Genomic DNA, 19,670 nt, shown 5'->3' on the forward strand with positions numbered 1-19,670 from the left:
CTAGGAGGAGGCAGGAGTGGACAAAGGATTATTGTCATTCATCATCAACACATTTTAGTCTTCCCCTCCAGTCGCCTATGAAGGATTAGCATTTCCCTGAAAGGAGGAGGACAGAATAAATTGCATCTACCACCGAAGAGCTGAGCTCCTTTCAGCTGAGGGCACATACCGGGAGCTTTTCCCATATTAGTCAGCTTTATCTCAACTTTGGGGCAGTGCCTCCATCTGAATTTCATGGGTTTCAGGGTCAGTCAAAACAGAATTGTAGGGTTGTTGAGGTCAGAGGCCACTGCTGTCAAAGGGTAGTGACCTGAACAGCAAGAGGTAGCCAGCTCCCCCCCACCTCCCCCCTTCAAATGACTTCATTCTAGTGAATACTTGGCTCATTGCACCTCCCCTGCAGAGTCTTTTTTCAACCTGCTAATAAAAATCCTCCTGTGACCTGTTTTTTTTTTTTTTAACATTATTACTGATTTTCTTTTGTTCCTGTTTCTATATAGAATGACCAAATCTTTGTCCTTGATAATGTATGGTTCGTCCGTACCCTGGGAAATGACAGAGGGAAGGCCCGTGTGCTGCTAACAGAATGAGTGCAGTGCCGCCTGGGGGAAAGATCTGGTGCCCAGCTTAGAGACTGCCTTCATTTAGCGCACACAAGGATTTCCCAGAACTTCTGAAACTCTTTTTCAACCCCAGTAGGTTCTATTACCATGGTCAAGGTTGATTTAAGAACTGCACCAGCCAAAGGGGCTTAGGAGAGAGGCCTGGGGGTGGGGTGGAGTGGAGACAAAAGGAGGAAGGAGGAAGAAGGCAGAGTGCTGTTGTAGGAAGAGCACCAGCTCTGGAGTGGGGCAGTTCTGTCTTCAAATCCCAGCCCTGCCACCTAACCGGGTGACTTTGGGCATGGCTCCGTGTCTCCGTCTCCTCACGTGTACACAGAAATGATCACGCCACTGACATTGCAAGGAGGTTGTGAGGAACGGAGACGGGGCATCTGATGATGTGCCTGGCACAGAGCAGACCCCAAGAAATAGGAACCTCCATCAATGCAGGCAGACCCAACTCCCAGACCTGAGATGGCAGAGTCCTAGAACCTCCATCAATGGAGGCTGAGAGCGAGGGGAGGTGAGCGTTTGGCGGGCTCCTCATTTAGACGGTCACTCTGCCTGACTACCTTTCAGCCCTCGCCATTGATGGGGTCTGAGAGGCGCGGGCCAGGACACTTGGGAGACCAGCCCTGGTGGGAGCACAGTTTGGCAGTTCCCGGAGAATCCACTCTTCTCAACTTCTCTCTGCAGCTCTTTCCTCCTCTCAGGAGGCTCTTCTAAATACCAAGTGGCAGCCCTGCAGCTGTTCCTGAGGCTGATTCTCTCACCCCTGCTGTCGCGGTCAGACCTCATTATTTCTCATCATCGTTCTCAAACAACTGGTTTTAGCTCTTGAGGCATTTATGATGGCGAAGGGAGGACTATGACTGGGGAGCCCTGTTTCTCCCGCCCACCACCTCTCTTCACCCACACTCCCTTCCTAGCAACAGCTCCTTGCTCAACTCTTGGGGCCCACGTCTTCTGTCTCACCTACACCAGCAGCAGCAAAATATGGGGGTGAGAAGGCTGGGGGCGGTGGCAAGGTGCAGGGGGAGGGATGGGGGAAGAGCTTCAGGGAGGAGGCTGAGGAAGCACAAAAGGTTCTGACCTCCTTGGAAGAAGAGGAAACCACAGGGGCCGTGTCCAAGCTGGTTCAGCTTGGGAGGCTGCCAAGGAACTGAAGCAGAGAAAGTCCAGGTTAGGAGGGCAGGCGGCACAGTGGTAGGGAGGTGGGCTGGGCTGAGGGGCAAACAGTACAGTGCCCTTAGGGGGCGCTTTGTCAGCTGCGGGGCGGGGGCGTAGATTATGGGGAGTGGCACTCTTCTCCACTCTGGACAGACTGGAACCCTGACCAAAAGAAACTTGGGGCGCATAACTCAGGGAATAGCAGTCCCTGGATCTTAGAGCTTCGAGGTGGAAGGAGGTTGTTTCTCAACCTTGGCTGCATATTAGAATCACCTGGGGAACTCGAAAGCTGCTGATGCTGTTGCTGGGGGCTGGGGGGGGGGCGGTCCACATTCCTGGCCAGTTATTTACTGTGGCGGGACCTATACATCAGTATTTTTACAACGTTGACAGGGTAACTCTACTGGGCAGCCAGAGTTGAGAAGCAGTGAAGTCCAATCCTACTTAGAGCAGGCATGTGCCTTCCATAACATCTTTGGCAGGACCAAGATTTAATCTCAGTGCTACCTCACTCTGAAGCCAAGGAGGATGTCCAGCTTTTTCTCTGAAGCTTCCAGTGACGACGGTTTGCACACTTTGGGCTCTTGACTAAGTCTGAGCTCTGTGCTTCAGAAGACCAAGATCAACCCCCCTCCCCCCCACACACCTACACAGTCTTTTCCCTGCAATAAAGGGAATTTTTATATCATCCCCTCCCCAGCATTTACTGTTTTTTCTTTTTTAAATCTTGCCATTCTGCCTTTAAGAGGTACAAGACATTGGGACAAACAGCCTGTTTGTTTTTGCTCTTTCCATCGGCAGATATGCTTCAGACCTTTTGACTGATGTCACTTTAAAGCTAGTGAGAAGGACGGAGCTGGAAACAGTCGTGGAAGAGCGTGGGGCTGGCACTGAGGAAGGGGGTACACCTCGCTGGGTGGCGGGGGGCAGGTTAACGGGCCCAGCTCATGGGCACGAACCGCAGGCCGTTTCTGAGCACCAGCTGGTGGAGCCGTCGGCCTCTCTCTTGCTCCCTCTCTGAATCCCGGCCCAGCTGCCAGTCCGTTCTTTGTTTCCCCTCAGCTGTCTGCCCTCCTCACCCAGATCTGCCGGCCCTGCGCCATCAGCCCACAAGCCATAATCTGAGATGGCAGAGTCCTAGAACGTGCCCGCTCGAGGTCCCGAGTGCGGAGGGGAACTCCTCCAAGGTCACGTGGTGGTGAAGCCAAGACTCCCTTTCAGTTCTTGTCCATTTGGGTTGGGCTTACCCAATGGCGCACGTTTCTGATTGGTCTCTGACTGGGCTGCAGCCTCAGAGGGGCCCCAGATTCCCTTTCTTCCCAGACCTGGGGTGTACGAGAGGCCTGACAAAGGGACACAGCAGGATGGCTGCGGAGGACGCCACAGGCCTGCAGCGTGGGTGAGCCGTCCTGGCTGCCGTTCATGACTTCAGCCAGTTTCAAGCTGGCGGGGTCCTTTCCAGAGAGAGTCCTGAGGAGGGGAGTGTCCCTTTATTGCCAAGACTCCTCCGTTCTTCCTCTGACAAGTGACTGGCCCTACTCCCAGCTGCCACCCTTGCCCGTTCTCATTCCGGTGACTGGCGAGAAACCACCCGAGGGGAGACAAGGGGCATTTTGAGTCACAGGTTCACAGCAGCTGCTGTCTTTTCCTCATCACGTCCTTCTCAGTTCTGAAATGGAAGGTCTAGAACAACGGGGAACACGGGCAGCACACTCAGCTCCCAAGAGTGGGCACCTTGCGCTCCGGAGAGCGTGCGCAGGGCCCCCTTGCCCTCCGTGGAACGCTGCCGTCCTCCTGCAGTGCTCACCCCCAGCCCTCGGCTCTGCCGTGCGGGGGAGGCCCGCGTTCTCGGGCCTGCAAAGTCGTTGGGGTGCGCGCTCTGTTCTCCAGGATCGGGCCCTTGTTGGTTGTGACGATTTCTGTCCCTTTAACGGCCTTGCGGCTGTTACTTGCACATGAGTGTTGTTCGTTACGTGCTGCCGCAGCCCGGCAATTGCTTCAGGTTGTCGTGCTTGCTAAGTCCAACGTCAGACTGGCTACATCCTTTCCTTTATGGAGCACTAGCTTTGAATTGTAAGAGAGCCACAGGTCTGGTTCTTCTCAGGTTCCCGTTATACGGTCACTAAATCTGACATTTTCTTTTTCTTCCCCCTACCCCGCTTTCCTCAGCCAGGGCCAACTAATACATCGTGGCTGAGAGATCAAACTAATTTACCTTCAGGGAGTGAAATCCAACATCTACTTTCTTGTTGTTGAACAACATAGTGAAATATTTTTAAGGGGATGCTATGTAAAATATATCATTTTAATCCTAAAATCATTTTTAGGTATAAATACGTTATGTAATGGCAAGTAAGAGCTTGGCTTTAAAAATAAATCTTTCAACATGCAAATTGAGTTGTCAAATTCTCTTGCCTTTTAGTTAAAATAGTCACTGCTGCCATTTCTGGAAATCTGTGGCTCTGAATTTCTCATAGATCCTACTCTTTAACGTTTGGACAAAATAGTCATTTTTGCCGCTATATCCTCACTCTTCAGCTCTAGAGTCAAAATGCAGTGCTGGAGAAAAATTCGTTGATACTTATTAAGTATTCAGTAATGTTACTGTTCTATCCCAGAAGTTTATTAGTATTTAAAGCCCTGCACTTGAAAATATCTTTACACCCAGTGATCATTAAAGCATAATGAACTAAGTACCAGGGGACCTCTTATTGATGCTGGTGTTGAAGAATAATATTCCCCCTAAGGCCTGCCCTTTGCTGACGCTAGCCATCGTGCGAAACTAAGACATATCCTTGTAAGTAGAATTGGTCCCCTACAAAACTCAATTAGGCTCTCGATACTAAATCATTCAAGGACCAGATGTGTGGCGTATCCAAATTGTAATGACTGTTTGATGACAAGATGATGGAGGAAGTGGGTAAGTACAACCAGATAAGACCACCTAATTTTGTTTTGTCTACTTATACCCTAAGTATTCACAATGCCATTTATCTCTCTGTATCTCTCTCTCTCTCTCTCTCGCACACACACACACACAGATTGTCAAATGCAAAATGAAAATGGAGAAAGAGGTCATTTCAATACTTTTTATTTGAGTGTGAAACCATTCATATCTTGCACAACTGTACAGATAAAACTATTTCCATTTTAGCTGTAGACATGATTATCACACTGAGTGGTGTGATCAAAGATTTTATTTACAGAACAACTGCTAAAACATCCGATGTCATATTTCCATTTATTTCTTACCCATAGGGTAATAGGTCCACCATAATTGCCTGGTGCATTTTATAATACAGAAAGAAAACCTATGTTAATCTCTAACAAACCTCACAAACTGCTACAAATCTCACAGAAAAATGCCTACGAAAAAATTTTCCAAAAGTACAATACAGTTTTTATTTCCACACATACACAGTATAGTAGAGGCTCAAAGGCACAGCTTTGAATTTCTTTTTTCTATCAAAGTGTCGGAAATTATTATGGTCTTACGAAGGAACCATGAAAGTCATCTTCACACTTGGTGCTTGGTAAGTTAACGTTTGGTCCATCTGGTTTCACAAAGTTAATACAGCAGAGCTGAGTGTGATACTCAATACCATAAATCCACATTCTCACAGAATTTTGAAAACCCCTCTCCTGCCTTTTGCTGACACTAGCCATTGTGCAAACTTAGGACAAATACTTGTGTGTAGAAGAACCGGTCCCCTACAAACCTCCATCAACTTAAGGCATAGAACAGAACAGGTCTCTTCCTTCCCTCTACACAGTGCTTACGTTCCAAGACAATGCAGGTACTGTGAAAGACATGGGTGCAGTAACAGGGACTCTGGAGTTTTCCAGACATCAGCATTTCCCCCTGGTGCTCCAGGAAGCAGTGATGGCACCACCAGGAACAAGGGACGCGTGGAACATACCTGAGGGCTGTTCGTCGTACAGTAAGATGACAGACAGATGGCAAGGTGAATGCTCTTGGCAAATTATGTGCCCATCCAAGAACACAAACCAGACTCTGTCTCTAGTGTCCATCAAGACTAATGAGCTTTTGTCAACAGAAGATAAGTAGCTTACGGGGAGTGTTTGGCAACACAGAGCAAAGTCATGGAACAGAGGGAAGAGGCACAGATTGGCCTGCCCGGAATAGTGCTCGATAGAAACAGTCAAGTCTGGCTTGGCTACAGGAACCCCGTCTCACGGACTTTTAGTGAGTCCTGTTTCTGAACTAAAGTTGATTCATCCCACACTGAATCCCAGACTCACGCTCATTAGGAAGATGGACACCTAGGAATAGTCCATGAGTTATGATGTATAGAGATACAGTCTTCTGGGGGTGGGTCGTTGGGTTTATTATTAATAATTATTATTAATATTAAATATGGATTCCTGCGATAGCAGTCATTTAGCCCATCCTGTGGAGGCCTCTCCGTTGATGTAAGCAAAGCCAGGAAAGTGTTGCATGTGCTCGTACTCAGAATTCCTGCGCGTGGTCAGGGGTGTGTACATGTCACTAGAGTTTCCGTACCTCGTGGAGTGCACAGACGGGCTTGTGTAGCACGTGTTGGCTGTGGGCACCTCTGGCCATCGGGGGGTGACGGGGGTGGGATGCAGTCGGGGAGTACTGCTCATCAAACAGGGTTCCATCCGGGAAGTAGGGCTATTGAAAGGGTACTTGTTGAGGGGAAAGAAATTCCACAAGGTTAAACTTAGCTTGCAAGTTGCATATACACAATATTGGTCACGCTCACAGTTTAAGTTAATTTCTTAAGATGCTATTAATGAAAGTCGAGAGGAAGGAAATCAGTGAACTTCCGAAAGATTGAACCTTGGTCTAGGAAGTAACCAACAGGAGAAATGCAAAGGATTTCATATCCAGAGTTGGACTGGTGTACATTCAAGTAGGAATACTGATTTTGTGCTCGAACTCTGGAATATCTGGGGAACTCAAATCCAAAAGAAGGAACAGCCCCACTGGGAATACAGGAGAGTGAGTGTGTGTGTGTGTGTGTGTGTGTGTGTGTGTGTACAAGTAACAGCATGTCCAAACAGATTAGGACGTATGGATGTATGGTGGTGAATTTTACCATTAGTTACGGAGATGGGATATGTCCCATTCCATCAACCCAAGAGAACAATACTACCAAGTAAAACACAGTGACATTATTAAAAATAGCATTTTACAGTTGAATTCAATTATGAACTGCAGCCTAAAAGCAGGCTTTTGAAGAGGAAGCAAGCCAACAGCTTCAAAGGTTATTATTAGTGCCTATCACTTAGAGAACATCTCTCTTTTTGGTTCACATTCAGTGAAGTCCTGAAAGATGCACAAGGAGGAAACGGTGAATTGTCGGGGTTGGTGTGAATGTGGAGGAAGGAGTCGAGATAAGCCAATGGAGAGGGGACGGGAAGGGTGCTTTTGTGGAGGACAGGAGAGGGGGAAGCCGTTCTAGAAAGAATCGGGAATAAAAGAAGTGCCTCTGCAGTGCTGCTTCTCCAGCATTCTTTTCTGTTTCCAAGACAGCTATGCAAATAAGCCCCTTTTAGTGCAGTCAGAGGGGAGGAAGGTGAGAGCTCCTAGTTTGCAGGCCCGTCCACACACAGACTTCCTCACTGGGCTAGGTCAGGGCCACCCAGCACGGACATGGGAGCCAGTTAACAAGGATGGCAAGGGCGGCGAGGAGGGCAGAGAGAGCACGTATGAATTCTTCTGCTCCCCATCTGTCTTCGCTGACAGTTGGAGAGTGGAGCCCCGAGGGATTGGGTGGGAGGCTGCCTCCTGTGAGGGAGACAGACAGGCTGAAGCCTAGACAGCCGCGAGAAGGGATTCTGGCAGCAGTGGCTGCTCCCCGTGGCCCAGGGGCCAAAGGGAACCGTTCTGCTGCTTCGAGTGGGAGCCCGAGGGAAGCGGGGCAGGCTGCTGGGCCCAAAGCACGCAGAGAGAAACGGTTACTCACAGGTCGAGAGAGAGGGCTCCAACTTCGGGTAGGATGGGTTTCTCTTACATGCCCAGCAGGCCTTACCTAGAAACTGCAGCCACTTCCCAGCCCAAGAACAGGTCGGAAAGAGCGAGAAGTGTGCAGGTGGTGTCTGGGAACTCAGGGGAGAAGGCACCCAGGGCTGTTACCAAGATGACTGTGGACCGCAAAGCAAGGGTTTCATATCCCCAGATCAGATCAGAAACGCTTGAGTACATCCATGTACCCAGTAAGGGAGTCTACAGGATGCTGTGTGTATGGCCGCCGTGGGGGACCCTCAGGCCTGAGATCATAGTAGGATTGGCCCTGCCCAAGAAAACAAGATCCCAGGTATCAAACAGTAATGTTAAGAAATATTATTACAAAGCAGTCTTTAATTTTTTCCAAAAGATTGCTTCCCCCTCCTGATATTCTCTCAAGTAAGCTCCCTGCGTGCACGTCAGCTAGCCTCATGGTGCTCTCCCTGGCCCAGAGGCCTCCTCTCCCATCCTGTGGCATGCCACGCTGGTTCCCCTCTCAGGGAATTTGGCCCTACCTGTTCCCTCTGCCTAGAACACTAGTTTCCCACCCCTACCCCCAAGCTCTTTGCACGCCTGCCTTTTTATCCTCCTTCAGATCTCAGCTCATATGTCCCCTCCTCAGAGACCTTTCTGGACATCCTATCTCAAGAAGCTAAATGCTCCACCCTCTGCCTCTCAGGTCAGGCGCTTACCATCCTGCTTGTTAGCTGTCTCTTTCCATTGGCTTCTATTCATAAACTCCTGGCAGGGCTTTGCCACGTTCACTACCACATTCCCAACATCTGGGAACATGCCTGGCACCTCAGCAACTATCTGGCGACAACACCGGGGTGTTGCCACTAGAAAGAAGCTTAGGGGTCATATAACCCAGCCCCATGTATCATGCACATGAGAACACGAGGACCCATGAGGTGAAGCATCCTGCCCACAGTCACGCTGCAGGCTACCAGGGCTGGCACAGACACCCAGTGCTGGGGTGGCACTTTTCCCCACATCACTGGGGCACAAACCAGGCCTAAGCTGCCAGACTGCATCACATGAGAGAGGAAGACATGCCTGTTTTGGAACCCACCCCATTACACTTTAATATCTCCGTCCCTCTTGCTTTAAGGCTCCTCCTCCCCTACACACCACAGGGTCTTATAGCTCTGACCAGGCCTCTTCTTGCTGGTTCTGACGGAACCTCCCTTGGCTTGGCCCGTGTAGGTAAAATGTCACAGTAAGGACTTGGAGCCTCTTTCCCACAGAACCCCAGAGAGTGTGGCTTTTGTGCCTAATCAAGGACCCTAGATGCAGCTGTGCCCAGGGGTTGTGTCACAGACTCAAAAGCGTAATTGCCTGGAAATGAGACTGGCTCAAAATATCTCTAATGGGACAATAAAATCCTGTTACCACAGAATTCAGCATGGAAAAATCTGTCCCGTTAGGTCAGCTAATTGCAAATGAGTCAGTGACTCGTTTTCCCCGTGGTGAAGAGACCATTGAAAGATGAGAGGCTGAAGTGCCTGCTGCCTCAGCCTGGTGATTAACGCCACCAATGAAGCTTCTATTTAGTCTGGTGGGAGCGGCTGAGGCCGGCCCGTGGCACCCGCCTCACCTTTCACACTTTACATCCGGCTTCATGCGGGGTCCTGAAGCATGCTGGGCACAAACCCTGGGGTCCAGAGAGCTCTGCCCAGAATAAAGGCGCTTTTTGTTGAGGGCCCACAACAGGAAGTTACCATTTGCTGGGTTAAATCACACGCTGTGGCTACTGATGTTGAACTGGAGATTAGCTACCAGTCCCCGCCCTTTGAGAGAGGTGTGTGAGGGGTGCTTGTGGGCACATACGCGTGCGTGTGCGCGTGCATAAGTAGTCAAAGTGTCTGTCAGATGCCCATCTCGGCTGTGATTGATTTGGGGCCTCTTTGGAATCATATTAGGAAGTTCTATTTCTATTTTGAGAAACAACTCCCCACCCCAAGGCTGACTCTCCTGCACATGAAGAGGGAAGAATGAGCCCTTTATCCCTGGCCCTCAGCAAATGGGCTGCTCCTTGAGCAAGGGGTGAAAGGTGGCCCAGTCAGGAGCACAAACTGTTTTCCTATGAAAGGCGGCTCTTACACCGCACCAAAGTTCTGCCAGTGGGCCTAGGGGGCCTCTTCTGGAAGAGGATGTAGCTCCCCCAAAATCTTTGCCGGACCAAGCCACATCCGCTGAGCTTTTAGGGTCTGGATTAATACACATGAAACACTCAGAACTCCCACATAGTAAGTTTTCAAAATGTGTTAGCTATTACTAATATTCTTCTTCGCATCATAGGATCATGGTCTGTTAACGATAGGAAGAGCCTTAGTGACTGACCATCTGGTCCTACCTCCCATTTCACAGATGAGGGAATTGAGGTCGAGAGAGGGGAAACGATCTGCCTAAGGTCACAGAGCAACTTAGTACCAGAGTGAGGAGCCATTCGTCCATTTCACTGACAAGGATTTAACTGAGTACCCACTAAAAGCCACATCTATTCCGGGTCCTGAGGATATAATGCTCAAGAAGAAAAGATCTGGTCCCTGTCTCCATAGAGCTGGTATAGCGAGAGAAATATATGTTCTTTAATTATGCAAAATGTAGTAACTATGGTGTTACAAAAGATAAAAATATACATAGTGTTAACCATGAGCCAGGCCCTGTTCCAACCTGTATCACCTCACTTAACCCTCACAACCCTAAGAAATTTGTACTATAATTCTCCCCATTTTTCAGATAAGGAAATTGAGGCACAGAGCTGATTAGAGGCAGAGCTGGGATTTGAACCCAGGAAGCCTGGCTCTATAGTCACCGATCTTATACCACTATGGTTAATTGATTTTCCTCCCTTTTGGCTCAGGATGCTCTCCCAAAGTGGAACACCCTAAGCAGATTGGCCCCAGGCAGGGCCTGGCCACTAGCGATTCTGTGAGAGTTGTGTGATTGGCTGGCAAGGCTGGGCCTTGGCCATACAGATGACGAATAACAAATAGCTTTCTAGTCTACTCTAGATGAATGTCTAGCCCTACAGCTTCTAGTTGATCAAACGGCTTTTGAGCTCCAGGGCCCGGTGCACATTCACGGCTGCTAACAGGGTAGAAGTTCCACAAATGTGTGTTGAATGAGGCTCAGAAATATTTTGTAGCCACACAAATTTGGTCTGGTTTGTTTTCCCTATTTGGTCAGGCATGAGAATGGGGCACCTGGGAAGAGGCAGTGGAGACCATCCCTTGTTCACTCAGTTGGACGTGAACAAGTGTAGCATCGTTGCAAGAAGGGTGTTTTTCTGAAATAATTCAAACCTTACAGTGTGAAACCTCCTTCATCTGGACTCCCTAATTCAGGATTATGAGAATTCAAGCAGGACTGGAGGTTTACCTTTGTTACTACCCAAGAGGAAAGCACGTGTCATACAAATAACTAATATAGATAAGGGCACACATTCTCTAGTTCAAAAACCAAATGAGTCCGTATGATTTTGAGCGTTTACTTGCTGGGATGCAGGCGATCGCCGAACCTCACGGAGGCACCGTAGCAGTCTTGAAGACAGGCATTTCTTGTAGAAGTTCGTTTCAGTCACTCTTGTGCTAATGACCAATTACATTCCTTAACCGTGTTCTAGAATTGTGGTTTTTCTCCAATTCAGACTGATCTTTTCCCCCAGTGAGTCTGATCTAATGAAGTGTGATATTCAGTACTCAGGACTGGAACAGCTTGACCTCTGCTCTGGAAAGCTAAAACTAATCAGCCCTGCAGTGGATTTTCCCATCTATGCTCCATGTTAAACCAAAGTACCACGTGAGGAAAGAAAGAGGGAGTCTAGGGTATGTGATTCTTCTCTTTGGTCACCTGAAACTGACTGAGAATAGTTGCAGTAACTTCTTGAATTTGCATCTACCCTCCAAAAACACATTGGGTGTAGTGTTCATGGCCCTGGGCTTGGGGTTCAGAGCTGGAGAATTTGCATTTGAGTCTGCCTTGCTACTTACTGGATGCATAAGCTGGGGCAAATTACCTTATGAGGCTGTCTCCTCATCTTTAAAAACCGGAGAAAAATGCCTTCTTCCCCAGGTTGCTATGAGAATTAAGTGAGTCTGTGTATTTGCAAATGCCGAAAACAGAGCTTGATGCATAAATGTTAATGAAAAACAAAACAAAGGATTCTTTGTGTTGCACTGACGCCCCCACCCCCTACAACTGGGCTAGAGAGGTGATATAATTAACTTCTCACCCCACTTTACAAATGGAGGCTAAGGCATAACCCTTCAAGCACAGAGTGTGAGTGTGTGGTGGGGGTCAGAGGTTGTCAAAAGACCTTGTCAAAGGGCCACAGGGCATGGTGCTGAAGAGGCTGCCCCGTCCTGTCACCTCTCATGCCTCGACTGGGTTCAAAGGGCTCCTCCGTGGGCTTTCAATTAGTCCTTGGCCCTTCGATTAAGAGCTGCTATTAAATGATAGTGCTCCACTTGGGGACTTTTGTGGCTTCCAGAGCGGAGGCTGCAGACCTATCTTTGATCACCAGGGACCCCATGGGCCTTCAGGAGACCCTGGTTTCTTTTTACAGCCATGGCTTTAAAAACATCACCCCAGAAATTTCATGAGGAGGGACGAGGGAGGAAAGAAAGAGGGAACACGTTTGCCGGGTGCTGTGGTTGGGGCTTTAGCTTGATCTGGCCACTGCTGCTTGGGTGCCCGTCTCCTACTGGAGCCTGAGCTCTCCGAGGGCAGGCGCAATTCCGTCCCCTTCACTGTATGATCGGGGCTGCAGCCTGCTTGCCACACACACAGCAAGCACGCCACAGTCCGCAGTCATCTGAGGCCTGAATGAATGAATGAGTAAGTGCATGCAGGAGCTGCTTAGGCTACGGTTCAGTGTGAGCCAGGCTCCGGCCGCAGCTCTGAGGCATTCTGCGGATCGCCATGAGGGGCACAGAGTCCGCTCCCGAGGGAAGCAGTACTCCAGGAGCTGGCTTCTCTGCGTGACGCAGCGGGAGACCTATAATGAATGCCCCAGGTGATGGTTTAGTGGAGTCAGCTTGTTGGCCTGTTTGGGGATTACACCAGGGCTCCCCTTGGTACTGCAGATGGAAATCAAAACAGAGGCCCGTTTGCCCCCGAGCGCCCGGGTATTGTGGATACACTCTCCTCGGTGCCTCCCTTCCGAGGCCTGTGTACGGGCCGGCAGCTGATGCAATCCCGGCCTCCGCCCTCGCTCGGTCCTGCCATCTCTATCCTAGACTCCTGCAAGCGCTCTGCAGCAGAGCTCCCTGCCTGTACTGCGCCCCTTTCCAGTTTACCCTGAGTACCACCCCCCTCAGGCGGAGCTCCCATGCTGCCTCCCTGGCTCCCAGCCCCACCAGCAGGATGGAGTGAGGGTCGTCCGCACTCCCATTGCTTGTGTTGCCTCACTTCCTGTCTCACTGGTTCCAGAAACTCTTAGCGAACGCCGACTTAGGAGAGGTGGCAGAGGGCCATGCATAGGAGCGTGGACACCCGGGGGTCACACTGCCTGGGTGCAAATCCTCAGGCAGGTTACTCTCCCTTCTTTTCTGCAAGGATTACCGTGAAGACGTGTGCAGTGCTCAGCACGGTGCCCTGGCCCGTGACCCAGGGATACTAGACTTGATTTTTGGCCTTCAGGGAGCTCTGGGGTGTCCTGTAGGAGTCCAAGAAGTCAGTGATGATAACGGCGTGTGAGGAGGGTCACTGACAGAGGCGTTATGTGAGTCTAGAGCAGCGGGCCCTCGTAAGGTCCCGGAGGAAGGAAGAGCTGGGGGCAGGAAGTACCGCATAGACAGTGAGGCGCGGGTCCTGAACAACATGCAGAAGGCTGGGGAAAGAAGGCCCCAGGCTGGGAGAGCAGTATCTGTGAACCGCACAGGGGTTGGCCTAGCTGGAGCAAATGGAGTGGGGTGGCTGGTCAGCCACAGAGGCAGGCAGAAGCCCCGTGGTAACAAGTGGTAAGAGACATGCCAAGGAACTGAACTTGACTCTGAATGCAATGACATGAAAAGAGGGAGAGTGTTAATGGCCCGTTGGGTTTTTTCCAAAAGACTCCTCCAGCTGCAGGGTAGAGGATAGACCAGCGAGGGGCAAGTTCCGTGACACAGAGACCTATGGGAGGATTCTGTCACCGTCTAGCTTAGCCCTGAGCTGAGGCAAGGACAGTGGGGGGTGCAGAGACACCGAGGATGCAGAATGGAACAGAACCAGTGCCTAGCTGCCTTTGAGACCAGAGCAACAGGAAGTGTGTGAGACAAGCAGAGGGCCCAACGCTTGCATTATAGGTACGACCACAAGTTCCATTCGCCATAGGCCACCGAGGGTTGATTTGGTTTGTTAGACAAGTGAAGAGCCAAAGGAAGTGTGTGGCTTGAGAACGATCTGGTAGAGGGTCCATTTCAGGAGGATTCTTCTGGTGAGGTTGTGTGTGTGGATCGGACTGGAAGGGAACAGATGTGAGACCCAGAGACCAGTTCGAGTGATGCCAGGTAACAGTCCTGACCGGACTCGATGAGGACCGGCACCGGGAAGATGGCCGACCAGAGATCCCGTGTGGGGGCGGGCGGCTGCCCGAGAAAGGGCAGGACACATGGCAGCTGACTGGGTCCAGGGATTAGAGAGTTTGCAACCAAAGACAACTGGCGTGCACCCACGTGCGTGAGAGGGAGTGGAGCGTGAACACTGGCCGAGCACCCACTTTGGTGGGCAGCCACCGAAGGGTGGAAGTGACCCTGAGGAAAGGATCCTCCTCTCCTTGGTGACAGACACACGTGGTACACAGAAGGTACCGATTAACTGTGTTAAATTGACTAGACCTGCCACCAGGCATCCTGAGGCCTGGGCTGGCCAGCAGGACCACCAACTCACCTGTGCGGAGCTCCGGTGGTATGGGGAGTAGTGCAGCGGGCCCGAGATGGCTGTGTCGTGGGGGAGGGCCGGGTACTGGCTCTGCACCGGGGGAGGATGCTGGCTGCCGTAGCTCCCATAGTTGTAGCTTCCCGTGTATCTAAGACGCCGGAAGCACAGTGAGTATTGTGAGTCAGGGCAGGGACAGCGGATCACTTAACACCTCTAAAATCAACCTCATCTTTTTTTCCATTTTTCTCCTTCTTTTTGGTTCTTACCATATCCACCCTGTTGTGGTGAGTTTAAACTCCCAGGCTGATTTTCCTTCTCTCCTCGGCACACCTCTCTTACCACTCAGAGAGTGCTCAGGGAATGAAAGCCAGCCCCGAGCAAAACATAATTAGTGACAGAAACTTCTACTCCCGTTCTGTTGAAAAGCCCCATATTATAGCCTGAAGTCAAATAGGAAAGAAAGAAGAAATTACTTTGGGATTTATGTTTTGTATTGTTCAGGCCTTTGCTTGCCCATGATGGGGCAGGATGTTGTATGTAGTTGCGAGCTCTCTCCGGCGGGGAAACACCATGGGCCACTCAACCAGGTGTCAGAGATCCGGGTGCTTAGCCTGGCTCCACCCCTTTCTAGCTGTGGGACCCTTGCGTGACTCGCAGCCTTGTTTCTCACATCTGTAAAAACGCTGGCCCTGGTTATTCTGAGGGTCAGATATGTGAAGACACTCTATAAAATAGAAAGTCCTATGAAATACAGGATATTCTTATCACTGTTCTTCTTAATAACATCTTCTCAGCAAAAACACAGACATAAGACCACGTGGGTGTCTATTCTGCCATTGCTCCAGAATCAAAAGTTTTCCTGAAACAATTTTCAAAGTCTGTTCTAAAGGTGTGGAAAGATACTCTAAGAGGTCCCCAGAGAAAATAAAGGCTGCCCTCCCACTGGCCAGGGGCACCTGACCCTGGGGACGGAACTTGAGTACAAGCCAGCAGCCAGGCCAGCGCCCAGCCTCGGGGTTGGCCCCTTGCTGCCTTCTGCCGGGCCACCATGTGGAAGACACCTGCGGGCGCCTCCTCCCAGGTCCCCCACAGCTGCTCTGCTGGAACCGCCTCCCAGGACCCCCGTGGCACAGTCTCGCCTTCTTGAGAATAAGGACCCTTTTTGACGTCGTAAGTGCTTTTCGGATGACTGCATGTTAGACATAAGATTAGTGTCTTTTGACGAAGACATCTTGCATGATGGCAAGAAGCTACTCTGATTCAGGTAACACTTCTTAATGGATTTGTAGTTAATTCATCACAGCAACAACACTACAGAGATTTGGGGGGAAATGGGCAATACCAATGATTTATTTCTTTAGGCACAAAGCACCATTGGAACCCACATGGGTTCCCTGAGCCCCGTTAACAACTGTTGCTGTCCAGGGACCTTCAGCCCTCAGGCGGGGAAGACTTCCTCTAATCCAGTCACAGAAGCCCGGGGCCCACCACGAGGTTCTACCGCCTGGGGAAACTGCTGGAAGGGGGTCTTCCGCTGAGGTTCTAAAGCAGAAGACAGGGAGGAACACAGGCTTTGGGGTCAGCCAGATGATCAGTCTGGGCCCTGCGTCTACCAGATGTGTGACCCCGCAGGACTGAACTTGAGCCGTTGTCTCAGTTTCCTCATCTGGGAAATGGGCCCGCTAATGCCCACCTCCAGGGCCCTGTGGGGACTGCAAGAGACCATCATACACAGGGCAGCACTGAGCACGCTACGAAAGTTCTGCGAAGGACAGCACTCTTCCTGCCCTTGGAGAAAACAGCTGCTAAGTGAGCCCAAATTTAAAAGTACAAGCGGCATCCCAGGCAAGTCACCTACCCGTGCTCCTCTCTGTGCGGATAAACCGGTATCCTGTGTGTGACGGAGGAAGGAGGCACATGAGTACTCCTCATACAGGGCAGCTGTTGGGAGTTTTCAGCCGGGGAACCCGCCGCCGTTGTCACCGTATAGGTCAGAGACCACGTGTATGACTGCATTGCTCCTGCAGAGACAAATTAAGATGCATAAGTCACTCACACATGGAAGCATGTCCCATTCTTAGAACACCTTAGTGGCTTCCCATGCTCTTTAAGCTGGCAGTCAAAATCTTTACAAAGCAGGTGTCTCTGTCCTGGCTGACCTCATGATAAACATCCCCTACTCCCTGCCTTTGTTCTCTCTGATCCAGCCACAATAGCTTTCTTTCATTGTTCCCCAGAGAACCACAATTCTCTGGTCCCAGCACCACAGGGCCTTTGCACATGCTCTTTCTGCTGCCTGAAACCGTATTCTTCCCTTAGTACCCACTCATTCCTCATATCTCAAAAGAGAGAAGCTGTCTCCTAACCCCAGACTGAGTCAGCTCCCCTACTGCACTATAGTCCTGCGTGGTGCCTACGACAATTTGTCATCTTACACCCATTCATGAATGTGATTTACTTAATGCTTATCCCCCCCTAGACTAGAAGCTCCATGAGGTAGGGGCCTTGTCTATTTTACCCACTACTGGATCCCTGGTGCTTGGTACAGAGCCTGGTAGCCCAAAATTTTTCAATAAAAAATTTTAAAAGGAAGAAAAGGGAAAGGAAAGAGGGAGGGAAGGAGAGAGGACAAAAGAAAGCTTGGAAGTGGGGCGCCTGGGTGGCTCAGTCATTAAGCGTCTGCCTTCGGCTCAGGTCATGGTCCCAGGGTCCTGTGATTGAGCCCCTCATTGGTCTCCCTGCTCCACGGGAAGCCTGCTTCTCCCTCTCCCACTCCCCCTGCTTGCGTTCCCTCTCTCGCTGTGTCTCTCTCTCTGTCAAATAAATAAATAAAATCTTTAAAAAAAAGAAAAAAAAAAAAAGCTTGGAGAGGCACGGCCAAGTAACTTCCCAGCATTCAACTGAACAGGTGTCAGGGAGCCAACAAACTGCTTAAAGCAGCCCTAAGTAGATTATTGGGCTCTACCTGCCCAGGTCTTTTTGAAGATTATTAGACAGCGACCTTAACGGTGACCTATTCCATGCATATTACTAATTCCATTAATTTACTTTTTAATTGGATACCTTGAAATTGCTAGGGATTGGGAAGGGAAACAGACCATATTTAAACCCCTCAAGATGCTTAAGAATTTTATGAGATGGTTAGACTATAAAAACGGTAATTTAAGAAATCACTAAGTTATACATGCATCGATTTCTGATAAATTTTAGAACGTTGGGCGCCTGGGTGGCTCAGTCGTTAAGCGTCTGTCTTCAGCTCAGGTCATGGTCCCAGGGTCCTGGGATCGAGCCCCGCATCGGGCTCCCCGCTCGGCGGGAAGCCTGCTTCTCCCTCTCCCACTCCCCCTGCTTGTGTTCCCTCTCTCGTTGTCTCCCTCTCTCTGTCAAATAAATAAAATCTTTAAAAAATTTTTAGAATGTTGATCTAGTGGAAATTATTAAACCCATTTTAGGAAGTGGAGGGACTAGGATCTAACACCCCCTTGCAGGCACAGGGGAAGAAGAACTGGTTATGAGAGGCCATTTTTAAGGGGAAGTAAAACTTAGTGCTTTAGTTCTGTGTTTTCTGCAGCAAATCTTTTCTATCTTAACATTCCTGGGGGAAGCTGAAAGAATGGTTTTCATTAAAAAATGCAGTCCGTTCCATCCCAAAGACTTTGCAAATAGCCCGTGAGTTGCTGCACTGACGTGGAGCAGGTGAAAGACTGAGCTGGTGGACCAGCACTGTGCCAATTACACGACAGGTTCTGTGCAGGATACTCTGGAAGGCATGTGAAAATGGAATCCTACTCTGAACACATTTGTTTATTATTAAAAGAACTCTGTATTGAACTCTACTGTAAACTGGAGAATCTTTTGGAATGCAAATAACGCCCTTTTTCAATGAAGGGACAGTTTCATTCCAAGAGCATGAAGGAGAAACCATTTTTTGAGCATCTACTATAGGCCAGGCACTGTGCTAAGTGCTTTACAGATACCCTTAAAATAAACATTATCCCCACTTCACAGATGAGGAAACAAAGGTTAAATCTGAAAGAATGTTAGGGAGTGGACAGGAATACAGAAGATTCAAGAAAATAATGTGAATGTGGGAGTGAACAAAGAAATTAAAACTGGAGCAAAACGTGCAACCAGGAATGAGGCTAACCATGCTTACTCTAACTCTTCTTAGAGGTGGGCCTTAACTTGGGCTCAGAAATTTTCCAGGAAACAATGCCACTGGGAAACCTGACAAGTCAGTAGCCGTAAGATAGTAAACAAACTGGTCAGGAGTCAACTGTCCTTGGAATTAAGATCAAACAGGAATTTCTTTCAGATGCCCCCATAAAAGGCAACTGGGAACTGCTCAAGTGTCCCCCACAACACCCTTAAAATGGACTCCAGGCTTGATTCTTAGGACCGTTCCTTAGGTCCGCCCTTCAAGCTGGTGGCGGCACAATCAAGTCCAGTTCAGGGAAACTCAGAATGTTAACTTGACCGAGGTCCCCGTGGGTGGGACCAGTGGGGTTCCGAACCCCAGTCTGCCATAGATCTTCCATTCTCTCTACCAGACTGCCTCTCCACTCTGGGTCCTAGTCCTGCTGTGTACTGGCTGGAAGATCTTGGGCAAGCCCCTTATACTTTCTTTCATCATCTATAAAACAGGCATGATAATATCTATCTTGCAGAACTGTTGTGAGCATTAATTGACATAAGCTTGGCACGTGGGAGGCTCTTGATGATATTCACATGCTCTTCACTATGAATTCAGGTATTCTTGTATTGGACTTTCTTAAAGTAGAGATTTCTCTGTGTCCCATTTCAGATGCCAGGGAAGACAGTCAGATTCTGTCACCAGGGATGAAATTTGAACAGCAACAGAAATTTAGCTAATGATGGCAAACTTCTAAATGTGTTTTTCCATGAAATGATAGGTGTTCTTATTCACCAGTATGGCTAAAAGTACCCCTTCCTGGTTTGCACATGTACATCATATACAAGGAGATAATGACTTTAGCAGGCTGTTAGGCATCATTTATAGTAACTGCAAGAAGACT

General features: G+C 49.5%; 1 protein-coding gene across 2 annotated transcripts in view; it reads right to left on the reverse strand.

Moving 5' to 3' along the window:
• Positions 1–6,119: 6,119 nt before the first annotated feature.
• Positions 6,120–19,670, reverse strand: part of RFX4 (regulatory factor X4) — a 133,952-nt gene continuing 120,401 nt past the window's right edge. Inside the window, exons 16-18 of one of the 2 annotated variants that reach the window (XM_021687598.2) lie at positions 16,493–16,655; positions 14,644–14,782; positions 6,120–6,443 (exon numbers count right to left, since the gene is read on the reverse strand). In XM_021687598.2, the coding sequence (XP_021543273.1) occupies positions 6,171–6,443; positions 14,644–14,782; positions 16,493–16,655 (575 nt within the window). In that variant the 3' untranslated portion in view covers positions 6,120–6,170. The remainder of the gene's footprint in view (positions 6,444–14,643; positions 14,783–16,492; positions 16,656–19,670) is intronic. The other variant, XM_021687600.2, reaches the window with a different exon arrangement.

Source organism: Neomonachus schauinslandi, chromosome 5 (genome assembly GCF_002201575.2).
Source record: "Neomonachus schauinslandi chromosome 5, ASM220157v2, whole genome shotgun sequence".
NCBI classification, from domain to species: domain Eukaryota; kingdom Metazoa; phylum Chordata; class Mammalia; order Carnivora; family Phocidae; genus Neomonachus; species Neomonachus schauinslandi.